Raw genomic sequence first — 13064 nt, 5'->3', positions numbered from 1 at the left:
TATGATCTAATAATGAAAATAATGGAAATTGTCAGGGATGGCCAAACTGTTTCATACCACTGTGCATTCCTCTCGGTTACTCGAGACAAACTCGCCAACCTCCCACTTTTACTCGACCCCAGCCTGAGGTGTCACATTGACTTCAAAAGGAGCTAAGCACTTTGCATCGTGGGTAACATTTGGTAGCATGACGGCCACAGACTTTTAGTCTCATTAAACAGTTCTACGAATGCCACTCTCGTATTAAAAGATTTCTGGGAAATTCTTTCTGTGCATCCCCTAAGAGCAACTTGCGGCTCTCAAACCTGTAATGTGCTTTTAAATTGAAAGCGCCTAAAGTGTACCTCGAACCCCCTGTAAGAGACCAATACTGTCTGGTAAAAAAAAAAAAAAAAAAACTCAATTCATAATAAAAATCAACACATTTTTATTTTCATATTGCACTTTTAAATTTCCTGGGAATACATTGAGATCAAAAGGTCTTCAAGCTGACAGTATATCTCTTTAATGAGCGGAACTTCTTGTGCGAAGAGAACTGATAAGAAAAAGTATGCTTACTGCATTGTTGCACCCTTTACATTTATTTACAATACAGAAGAAGAGAAAAAGCCTAGAATACAATCTTTAAAATACATGCTCATCCTATAGTTAAATAAGTGACATAACAATATTTCAAATAACTTTGTAAATAAATCACTTCGTAAGTGAATACTTGCACTATTAGTTAATCATTTTCTGTCTACTTAAGCTCAAACGCTAACTACAAACCCAGAAGACAATCCCGCTTTCATTTAGAGGTGGGTAGTAATGCGTTGCATTTACTCAGTTACATTTTCTTGAGTAACTTTTTGAGAAAAATGTACTTCTAAGAGCAGTTTTACCGCGGTGTACTTTTTACTTGAGTGGATTTGTGAAGAAGCACTACTCTTTAGATTAGATTTTTCTTTATTTTTGCCAGATACAGTTGTGGTCAAAAGTTTACATACACTTGTGAAGAACATAATGTCATGACTCTCTTGAGTTTCTAGTTACGGTATTTCTACAACTCTGATTTTTCTCTGATAGAGTGATTGGAACAGATACTTCTTTGTCACAAAAAACTTTCATGAAGTTTGGTTCTTTTATGACTTTATTATGGGTGAACAAAAAAAAGTGATCAAATCTGCTGGGTCAAAAATATAAATACAGCAGCGCTAATATTTGGTAACATGTCCCTTGGCCATTTTCACTTCAATTAGGCGCTTTTGGTAGCCATACATACACAAGCTTCTGGCAAGCTTCTGGTTGAATCTTTGACCACTCCTCTTGACAGAATTGGTGCAGTTCAGTTAAATTTGATGGCTTTCTGACATGGACTTGTTTCTTCAGCATTGTCCACAAGTTCTCAATGGGGTTTAAGTCAGGACTTTGGGAAGGCCATTCAAAAACCTTAATTCTAGCCTGATTTAGCCATTCCATTACCACTTTTGATGTGTGTTTGGGGTCATTGTCCTGTTGGAACACCCAACTGCGCCCAAGACCCAATCTTCGGGCTGATGACGTTAGGTTATCTTGAAGAGTTTGAAGGTAATCCTCCTTCTTCATTATCCCATTTACTCTCTGTAAAGCACCAGTTCCATTGGCAGCAAAACAGCCCCACAGCATAATACTACCACCAACGTGCTTGACGGTAAGCATGGTGTACTTGGGGTTAAAGGCCTCACCTTTTCTCCTCCAAACATATTGCTGGACATTGTGGCCAAACAGCTCGATTTTTGTTTCGTCTGACCACAGAACTTTCCTCCAGAAGGTCTTATCTTTGTCCATGTGATCAGCAGCAAACTTCAGTCGCACCTTAAGGTGCCGCTTTTGGAGCAAGGGCTTCCTTCGTGCACGGCAGCCTCTCAGTCCATGGAGATGCAAAACACGCTTGACTGTGGACACTGACACCTGTGTTCCAGCAGCTTCTAATTCTTGGGAGATCTGCTTTTTGGTGAATCTCGGTTGAATCGTCACCCTCCTGACCAGTTTTCTCTCAGCAGCAGGTGATAGCTTGCGTTTTCTTCCTGATCGTGGCAGTGACAAAACAGTGCCATGCACTTTATACTTACAAATAATTGTTTGCACTGTTGCTCTTGGGACCTGCAGCTGCTTTGAAATGGCTCCAAGTGACTTTCCTGACTTGGTCAAGTCAATGATTCGCTTTGTCAGATCCATGTATGTATATTTTTGACCCAGCAGATTTGATCACTTTTTCTGTTAACCCATAATAAAGTCATAAAAGAGCCAAACTTCATGAATGTTTTTTGTGACAAAGAAGTATCTGTTCCAATCACTCTATCGTAGAAAAATCAGAGTTGTAGAAATAACTGGAAACTCGAGAGAGCCATGAAATTATGTTCTTCACAAGTGTATGTAAACTTTTGACCACAACTGTATGCCGACAGTGGCTGTCCTAGGTTCACCAATGAGCTGTCGCAACAATAATCCCAATACTGAATTATACCAGTTAGCTGTAACTATGCAGTCACATGACCACACAAAAGCTTGCAGCTATGGTCATGCTGGCCTGTTCAATCATGTGGCGTCTTTAAAGCACTGTAAAAAATAAAACTATTTTACATAGATCGCTGTTATCGAGATTCCTCAAAAGCATTGATTTCAACCTCACTTGGAACCATGGAAAACCGGAGATATGTCCTACAATGAAATCAAAATGATCATATCTTTTCCCCATTAGAGAGCACTCATGCCCTTTGGATGGATTGTTTCATTTCTAGTCAGAATTTGATGATTTTGGTGTATTTTATTTGGCCTAATATGGTCATGTAATAGGTTACAGTACAGTGTAATAATAGTTCACATATATATGGCGGAAAACACTCAGGTGACTTGAAGTTCCGCTCTGAGACCCCCAATTTAGCCAACTTTCAAAATTGTCCGATATGCATGGGTGATACATCATTGGAAAGCTTAAAATCTCAATTTTCTGGGGAAGAAACATTTTGAACAGGAGGGCATTCTTTTGGAAAAAAATGTTTTTTAAACAGCAAAACCCTATCTGGAGGTGAGAGCACGCGAGAGCAGAATTACAGACAGCATGACTTTAAGGAGATATTATCGCGTACTTACCTTGTTTCGATCCAAAAACTCCATGTAGCATGTATAACTGAGTGTCAAGACACAGCCGTGAATGTCCAGAGCGGGATTTTTGGGGGATTTTATGAGTGAAACATGGTAATATAACAAGGGTCGCGATGAAGAAATCGCAGACATCAAGGAGTGGTTGAGATTTTCTTTTTAATATATTTACCCTTTTAAACGTTTGTTTTCTTTTTTGTTTTGTTTTGTTTGGTTCGATTAGTTATCATCTAACATATAGGAGAAAATGCGACAGTAACAAAAAAATACAATTAAGCGATAGTTATGAGGTAGATATCCGTGACTTTTTTTACAGACGCCATTTTTTTATTGTGACGTAATTTGTTTAAAATTTGTGAATTAATAATTTTTTAAAGTCTTTTTTTTTTTTTAAACGAAATATGAGACCAATTAATGATTCTAAGCTAAAAACGACAGACATTTTGAATAATAAATATAATTAATTACCTTCGTTTTATGGCTGGGTTGAAACCGAAGCGGTTGCGCGACGTCTGTAAACGGGGGTTTTCAGGTTAAAACGAACAAATTAAAGATAGTTCTGGGGCTTAATGCGCCATGAATCTGCTATGGCAGCATATAGACATATTGTTCTATTAAAAACAACTGTTTTGGCTTAAAATACAACAGTTTCTTTTAAAGAGGAGTGCAAGAGCACAAACTGCTTTTTCAGTCTTGTCTGTGTTTTCCACCATATATATAATAGACACTGTCCTGAAAACGATGGCTATTGTTTGAAAAAATATCAGACATAATGTTACTCATTACTTGAGTATTCTTTTCACCAGATACTTTTTTTTGTTTTACTTGTACTTGAGTAAATTTTGGGGGGTGTTTTCATTTGCTTGAGTAATATTGTTTTGAAGTACTTTTACTTGAGTAAACTTTTTGGCTACTCTACCCACCTCTGATTGGTCATCTCACTCACCTTTCTAAACCCCAGTCCAAACCCTCTCACCAGCCATCTCTCTGATGGTGATTTGATTTGATTGGTGCATTTACACAATACCCAGAATACGAGCCACCCACCAGTTGCAAGGCATGATCACCCTACAGGCCACTCGGCAGCCTCTGTAATGGTACGGCCACGGGTGGTAACCCCCCAGTGGCTCACAGATCCTCTGGCAGTGAGTGTAACTGCGACGGCACTCGCTGCAGCAAACGCCCTCGTGGTCCAACCTGGGGTCAATCTGCATGGTATCCTCTCCCGCAAGGTTATTCTAATAAGAGGAGGCAGAGGACTGGGATCAATGTGTGATTCATGGGCTGCTGTGCATACAAACCGAATGGATAGGGAGAGATGTGTATACTGAACAAATATCAAACGCTTGTCTTTGCTCCCATCTTTAATGAGCTGGATTCAAAGATCCAAGCCTTGAGAATCGCCTCCAGACACTTACAAGATAACGATGAATTCCACGCACTGTTTTTGTGTATTAGTGTTGAGTGAATGTTTCAAATAGACAGTGTTGTCACGGATGACTTAAAAAAGTAATTACTGATTACTAATGACACCTCGAAAAAGTAGTTACTTTACTGATTATTATCAAAGTAAGTTACTTAAAAAGTAACATAAGTTACTTTTTACCATTTTTTTCTCCTTTTGCTGCCTCAACAGAAAAATAACAGAAAAATTTCATCGCGTCTAATTGAGTTTTTCACATAAGGCTTAATCTTTGAGTTAGCAGGGGTTTAATTAGTCGACGGAGTTGATTTCAACTAGGGATGCCCCGATCCAGGTTTTTGCACTTCCGATCCGATACCGATATTGTTTTGCACTTCCGATCCGATACCGATACTGGTCGATACCGATCTATCTGAGCATGTGTTAAAGTTTAAAGTTATTTAGCCTCCTTACTTAGTTGTCAGACTCATGTTGAAAAAGGTTTTAGTACTCTTGATAACAACTAGCCAGATGAATTAGGTGAGTTTGAATAACAACGGTTGGTAACACGAAACTGACCTGTTTATTCAGTGACGAACACAAAACATAAATAACAAACAGAAATGACATAGTCAGTAAAACGTGCAAATGATATTGTAAACTGTCTTAAAAAAAGCAAAACACACGACAATCCCACAAATCCCCCAAGCAATTAGATGCTTTTAATATTTCGTGCATTAGTTAGAAAAATTGTATAAAAAGCCTTTCAGGTTTAAATAAACGACTATTTCAGTATCAAGTTAACATTTTAAAACAGAAAATACTCAAGTCCCCATTCTGTATCAGCAGCTTTAAACTACATTCAATTCATTTAATTTTGCGAATCAACTGTTAAAGTTGCTAAAATTGCTCCCGTTATTCCATAATTTCCCTTCTGTCTGCTTTCAACATGTGAAAGTTTTAAAACTGTTTTGAAGATCGATTCAAGTCAAGATTTTGCCGATTTAGGAGTATTTTAGATAAAACGTTAATTAGGTTCGCTTGGAAGGTTCACAACAGCCTACTAGGGAAGTCTTCTATTTTAAGATGGCGGCTGTTTACTAACGCATTTGGTTTTCAATACTTCAATGTTGCTAATGCAGTCGAGTCTGTCATGTAGCATCTGGTTCTATATACATATGATATCTATTATCTCCAGTAAAACGACGTTGACGTAGTTTGTAGCAGCTGTCAGCAGCAGTCAGGTATTCTTGTGTTTTTTATCCAGCGGCATGAGTTGAGCTAAAGCCGTGAGTTGAGCACTGGCATTACCCGGGTCTAAGACAAGTTATGTTTACTTTCGGGACGCAATGCCGTCAGTTTCTCATTGCGTCCCGAAGACCGCGCTGTGTATTAGTTCCGCTTTACTTTACATATTTCAATAATCGGAATTTGGATGTTTGTGAATCGTTCTCGAATCTTCCACGGCCGAATCGCGTGTTGGATGGTGCATCTTTACTCACGTGAGATAATGGCTCGTCATCCAGAATGAATTCTTCGGCGATGATTCTTGTTATTCCCTGGGCTTTGGGACTGTCGAGGGCCAGTTTGTCACGCATAGCAAAAGTTTCTGCCACTGTTAGTTGCGTAGGACCTTTCTTTTTGTCTTCGGTTTTCTTAACATACTCCTCATATTGTTTGTGGTGGTATTTCGCTAAATGCTTGATTAGGTTGGTTGTATTAAAACTTCTTACAGCTTTACCACTACGCTTGACTTTATTGTGGCATATGTTGCTCTCTGCCTCTTCGTCTTGTCGTCCTTTAAGGTGAAATGATCCCACACAGCTGAAATTTTTACCGATAAAGTCTCCCGGTAAATTGGGAGACGGTAATGTAAATGTAGTGTGTTGAAGGTGCGCCGTAAAATGCGGACCGGATTTAGGGAAACCGAAGCAAAAACTGGAATGGATTATGTAAATCTGTGCGCTGGAAAACCCGGACCGGACTTTAAAAAAAAAAACTGGATCGGAAGTCTGGATCGGAATTTTTCCCGTGTTCCAATCCGATACCGATGCGCATTTTTTTGCCCATATCGGCGTCCGATCCGATCCAAATATCGGATCGGGACATCTCTAATTTCAACCACCACTGACTCGCCCTAGCTTAGCCATTCCGGAGCCCTAAAACTAACAAATAACTGACAAACTGCACAAAATTTGTTTAAATCAACTCCAACGACTAATTAAACCCCCGCTAACTCCAAGATTAAGCCTAGTGTAAAAAATTCTGAACTTCCCCTTTGAAATAAAGACCTACCTGTTAAAATGTTGTCTATAAAAGTTGTAAAGCAATAAAACAAACAACAAAAATTAATGAAATGAACAAAAATCCTACAACGAACAGTTTTCATAATGGGTCGAAATTATTTTTCGAACAGATCATGTGACAAGCACCTTGGAGACTATCCTTCGCTTTGCTTAGCCAAAACTACATCAGAGGAGGCAAGATTGATATTTAGAATTTCTTTAAACCTAAGCTTTCAAACACTACCAACAACAACTTGAACAGTTGATTGAACTCGAACAGTGTCAAGATGTGTATATATATACAGTATTGGCCAAAGGTTTGGAGACACCTCCAAGGTGGATACTTTGAAGAACGTATAATACAAAACCTGTTTTCAGTTATTTCACTTTTTCTGCCATTCCACATGTCTGTTCATAGTTTTGATGTCTTCAGTGAGAATTTACAATAGTAGTGAAAATATATAAAACGGAAAAATGATTGAGTCCAAACTTTTGACTTTTGTTTCAGAGTCTTCAACATGCTTTTCCCCCAGCCCCACAAATGTAAAACTCCGCCTATGATTACAAACTCTAACTATAAAATGTACATAATTACACATACAGTGGGACAAATAAGTATTTAGTCAACTACCAATTGTGCAAGTTCTCCTACTTGAAAAGATTAGAGAGGCCTGTAATTGTCAACATGGGTAAACCTCAACCATGAGAGACAGAATGCGGGGGAAAAAATAGAAAATCACATTGTTTGATTTTTAAAGAATTTATTTCCAAATTAGAGTGGAAAATAAATATTTGGTCACCTACAAACAAACAAGATTTCTGGCTGTCAAAGAGGTCTAACTTCTTCTAACAAGGTATAACGAGGCTCCACTCGTTAGCTGTATTAATGGCACCTGTTTTAACTCATTATCGGTATAAAAGACACCTGTCCACAATCTCAGTCAGTCACACTCCAAACTCCACTACGACCAAAGAGCTGTCGAAGGACACCAGAGACAAAATTGTAGACCTGCACCAGGCTGGGAAGACTATCTGCAATAGGTAAAACGCTTGGTGTAAAGAAATCAACTGTGGTAGCAATTATTAGAAAATGGAAGACATACAAGACCACTGATAATCTCCCTCGATCTGGGGCTCCATGCAAGATCTCACCCCGTGGCGTCAAAATGATAACAAGAACGGTGAGCAAAAATCCCAGAACCACATGGGGGGTCCTAGTGAATGACCTACAGAGAGCTGGGACCACAGTAACAAAGGCTACTATCAGTAACACAATGCGCCGCCAGGGACTCAAATCCTGCACTGCCAGACGTGTCCCCCTGCTGAAGCCAGTACATGTCCAGGCCCGTCTGCGGCTCGCTAGAGAGCATTTGGATGATCCAGAAGAGGACTGGGAGAATGTGTTATGGTCAGATGAAACCAAAATAGAACTTTTTGGTAGAAACACAGGTTCTTGTGTTTGGAGGAGAAAGAATATTCAATTGCATCAGAAGAACACCATACCCACTGTGAAGCATGGGGGTGGAAACATCATGCTTTGGGGCTGTTTTTCTGCAAAGGGACCTGGACGACTGATCTGTGTAAAGGAAAGAATGAATGGGGCCATGTATCAAGAGATTTTGAGTAAAAAACTCCTTCTATCAGCAAGGGCATTGAAGATGAGACGTGGCTGGGTCTTTCAGCATGACAATGATCCCAAACACACAGCCAGGGCAACAAAGGAGTGACTTCGTAAGAAGCATTTTAAGGTCCTGGAGTTGCCTAGCCAGTCTCCAGAAAAAATCTGTGGAGGGAGTTGAAAGTCCGTGTTGCCCAATGACAGCCCCAAAACATCACTGCTCTCGAGGAGATCTGCATGGAGGAAAGGGCCAAAATACCAGCAACAGTGTGTGAAAAGCTTGTGAAGAGTTACAAAAAACATTTGGCCTCCGTTATTACCAACAGAGGGTACATAACAAAGTATTGAGATGCACTTTTGGTATTGACCACTTATTTTCCACCATGATTTGCAAATAAATTCTTTAAAAATCAAACAATGTGATTTTCTGGGTTTTTTCCCACATTCTGTCTCTCATGGTTGATGATTACCCATGTTGACAATTACAGGCCTCTCTAATATTTTCAAGTGGGAGAATTTGCACAATTAGTGGTTGACTAAATACTTATTTGCCCCACTGTATTATAAAGACTGGTTACAAACTGTAGAAGTGCTGTTTGTCTCGTACCTGTCGGCTTTGTTTCGAATTTTTTCGCGTTGTGCTGTAATTCCAACTGCTTACTTGTTGAACTGGATGTCAAGTTTTTAGCAGTCGATAGTCTTTCTGAGCCAGCGCAGAGTTTGCAACGCACTGAGATATTTTTGTCATCTTTACTGGACGGATATGTGAAGTAATGGCTGTATCTCCAGTGAGCAAATGCAGCCGTTTCTTGTATCTCTCCGGCTCCTTTACTGTTAGCACCCTGATAGTTAGCCAGGCTATGTTGTTGACCGCCGTGGCAGACGGCGCGTACACAGCATGGTAATACACGTGACCCGTTTTTTTCCGATGAGAAAACGGGAGATGTGATGTCACTCCCAATCTCAAGAGCAGTATTTTCTATTCAAATGCTCTTCGTACATGACTACAGTATTCTTCATTCTACATATAGTATGAGGCAACAACAAAATAGTAACGCACAGGCACTGAGGAAACTAATCAGATTACTGGCTTAGAAAAATAAACGCGTTAGATTGCTCGTTACTGAAAGAAAGTAATCAAATTACAATAACACTGCAAATACAAATATGAATTTTCTAAACTGGAGGTCGTAGCGAAAGCTTGCCTCTTGAGTAAAATGCACCGCTTAACGCACACGCATGCAGAGAACCCCCGGGAGTGTATAGTGAGTTAATTATGGGTTTGACAAACTATCGAAATGGTGATATACCGTGATACTTTGTATCCCAAAAGGTTATTGATATGCTCCTGCCAAGAATCGAGATATCGTTTTAAAAAGGTGTCAATGTCTAAAAAACTAAAAAATAAAAAGGAACCAACAAGTTGACGCCAAAATCTTTCACCATAATAGTGTCTCAGTTAACTCTAAAGGCTAAGTTATACTTCCGCGTCAGACCTGCGCCGTAAAGGAAGACCCGAGGTACGACCCTGCGCCGTAGTCTGACGCGCTCCTCTCGAATTTTCGAACCTTCGCATCGCGTAGACGCGTATGACGTGGCGGAAATGGACTGTGATTGGTCCGCCCAGACTGTTGTTTCCGGTTCAGCGCGAACATTGTAGAATAGAATCAAACATTATTTTTCTACACGCAAAAATGGACCAAGCCGACGGGAGTATCATCGAAGAGCAAGTCTCGCCAAGACATTATTATGATTGCCAAATGGCAAGGTCGGCGATTGAAAAAAAAAAAAAAAACATGGAATAACCACCGAGACGTGTGTGTTCGGAATCGAGTGGTCACACGAAGCGGTGACCCAGTCGGCCAAAAACTGCCAACTTTTTATCACTTTATGTTGTATTTTTGGTTGGTGCACGTCATCATTTGTTGTGTACGTATGTTTGCTGTGAGTCTGTGACTTATTTACGTGTCACACTTCAAGTATATAAAGAATAAAGCACAGATTTGGGGTCAAAAGAGTTGTTTTGATCTTTAATTTTCAATAACAGACAGTTCACACACCACACATCACATCATCACTGATTGAGAGTGCCTCGGAGCTTTTTATGATAACGTTAAAATCAAGGCTCCCAACGCAGTTTGGGAAGTTCCATAGATGCCAGAAATCTGCTATGGCTTCCCACTGGCTGGTTGTAGGACACGGCAAACAAATCGGGCTGGAGGGCTTTGCAGACCTTGGACGCAGTGCTCGACGCCAGTTTGAAGTTAGCCGCCACAGCTAGCTCTCTCCACCCAAGTCTAGAACTCTCTGTGCGGCATCAAAAGTCGGCCAGACCGCCTCGAAACCGTCTTCTGCTCCGCCTGCCCCTCAACATTTGTATGTTTAACATTTATTCAATGTTGATGAGCAGAAGATTTACATTCAAGAGTTCCATCTTGCATTGTTTATTTTTCTCCGTTAAGCTAGACTGGCGGAAGTCAACAAGCATTCCCCAAAACCTTACAAACATAACGCCACACCCCTCTAGTGGCTTGGCGGTGAATTACAGCGCAACGGGTTCCCTCACCGCAGAACTATCGAATGTCGAATGACGCCGTTGTCGCTGCGCCGTCACCACAATCCAGGAGTATAACTCAGGCTTAAGCCTGCATTGATGGTGCACGATGTCCAATCGTTTTAGACTGGGGGTTTTCAGGGCATTTACTTGCAGTTCATTTAAGGCATTTATAGGTCATTTCCTGTTGAGTTTGAGTCACTGCCTATTCATTTGGGTGATTCCCAGGTCACTTCCTGTTCTGTAACTCAAAATCAACAGGAAGTGACCTATAAAATACCCCCAAATCAACAGGAAGTAACAGAAGAGCAACAGGTAAATGACCTTAAATGGGCCAAAATTACCTCATTGCCTGGCATTGGCTACCACTGACGGCCATTGACGTTCAATTCGTTTGAAGTGGGAGGGATGGCAGCGAATGAACGAAAGTTCATTCGCTGCCACCCTCCCATTTCAAACGGATTGGACGTCTACTAGTGATGAACTCATTCCAATTCACAGCAGAAGCTTGTTTTTCTGTTTATTAGTTGTTGGTCAGAAAATCATTCTAGGATATTCTAAAAATGTATCGATAATCATTGTATCGCCATACCGTCAGATCATCGTTATCGTGAGCTTTGTATCGCAAATCGTATCATATCGTGAGATACCAAGAGGTTCCCACTCCTAGAGTTAATATTTTAATTTTGTATAATTGTGAAACAGTAAAGCTTGATGTCGTTTTTAAGAAGACTATAGTTTGCTCCTTCGTAATATGTCAGTCAACTTATGCACTGCCCACACTCACAAGCTTCCGACCGACACACCTTTTACACCGACAGCCAATAATAACAAAGAGTATGCAAATGAGCTCCAGTCAGCTGCATAGTAATGAGGAACGGCATTTTTGCAGAGGAGCCACAAAGGGTCTACTTAGAATGGCTTCGATAAAAATGACATACTAGGCACTTTCAGGACAAATTGTCATGCAAACCTGTTAAAATGGCATCCAATGTTAAGAAACAATGTCAAGAAATTTAAAGCAACACTAGGTAACTTTTGAACCTTATAAAATATTTTCATAACATTTGTGATGATATGTCAACTGACAACTAGTTGAATGGCACCTCTTTTATATCTCGAGGGGGTCTGTATCGCTTTCTCCGGTACTATTTAACTTTAAGGAGGGTGGCAGGAACACTGCCACACAAAAAAACTACAAATGTGTTGACTGATTTACGGCATACGTCATTACCACCTTTCCCCCATTCATCATAAAGACAGGAGTCGATGATGCGTTTTCACACCAATTCTGCAAAGATGGCAGTGGAACAAGAAACGAAAAGTGTTGTCCCAGGAAAAAAAAAAAGGGAGGCTACCAGGATACTCAACAATAAACACTGGCCTGGCTTTGGGGAGTCTACATGGTGACTCTCCGAGAATACGAAAAATTTCAAATTTGCATTTATATGGGCCCGTCTCTTTTCGAACAATGTCGCAATTCCTCATGAAAATGATGTAGTATCCATGCCAAGCCCTAGGGGGCAGTGCAGATTTACAAGGTGACAGCGAATGATCCACTTTGACCACACTAAGCTCCTCAACCCGGAAAAAATATGCCCGCCCACTCGAAGCAATGCCATTTTTCTTTTGTTCAAAAAGGCAAAAAAATGGAAACATTCATCATATTTAATTTAAAAATATGATTAAAACAGTAAATTAAAGCCGACATTCCGCCATATTTGCTGTTTTTAATGTTTAGTAGCACTACTGCGCACGCCCAGTGTGCGAGTGCTGACGTTATCGGCGCGGTCTCGCACCATGGGAGCCTTTGATATGCATGCGGAGCAAGCGCCCCTCAATCCCCCGCAATCGAATTCTTCCACTTTGGAGGCAGGATTCAGAATTTTTCGTCTTCGCCGACACCATATGCTCACGAGGCCATTCCGCTACTCAGTCATTGCGTCTTTGTGTCGCAGAGTTGCCATGTAAACTGCCCCTTTCACTCGCTGGCGTGACTCTGTGGGTAGGGGAGGGTTAGCCACATCAATTGGCAGTTTACATGGTGACACTGTGCTATAATTGAAGCTAGGTATAAAATAATAA

General features: G+C 40.4%; 1 protein-coding gene across 1 annotated transcript in view; it reads right to left on the bottom strand.

The window, feature by feature from the left end:
• Positions 1 to 2383: 2383 nt before the first annotated feature.
• The window catches only part of LOC130929727 (leukocyte cell-derived chemotaxin 1-like), a 39530-nt gene continuing 28849 nt past the window's right edge, over positions 2384 to 13064 (bottom strand). The window contains exon 8 of the mRNA XM_057857150.1: positions 2384 to 4358. Within this exon, the coding sequence (XP_057713133.1) occupies positions 4137 to 4358 (222 nt within the window). The 3' untranslated portion in view covers positions 2384 to 4136. The remainder of the gene's footprint in view (positions 4359 to 13064) is intronic.

The sequence above is a fragment of the Corythoichthys intestinalis genome, chromosome 14 (assembly GCF_030265065.1).
Source record: "Corythoichthys intestinalis isolate RoL2023-P3 chromosome 14, ASM3026506v1, whole genome shotgun sequence".
Taxonomy (NCBI): Eukaryota; Metazoa; Chordata; class Actinopteri; order Syngnathiformes; family Syngnathidae; genus Corythoichthys; species Corythoichthys intestinalis.
The sequence above is the reverse complement of the archived record's forward strand: the minus strand, read 5'-3'. Positions and strand labels throughout refer to the sequence as shown.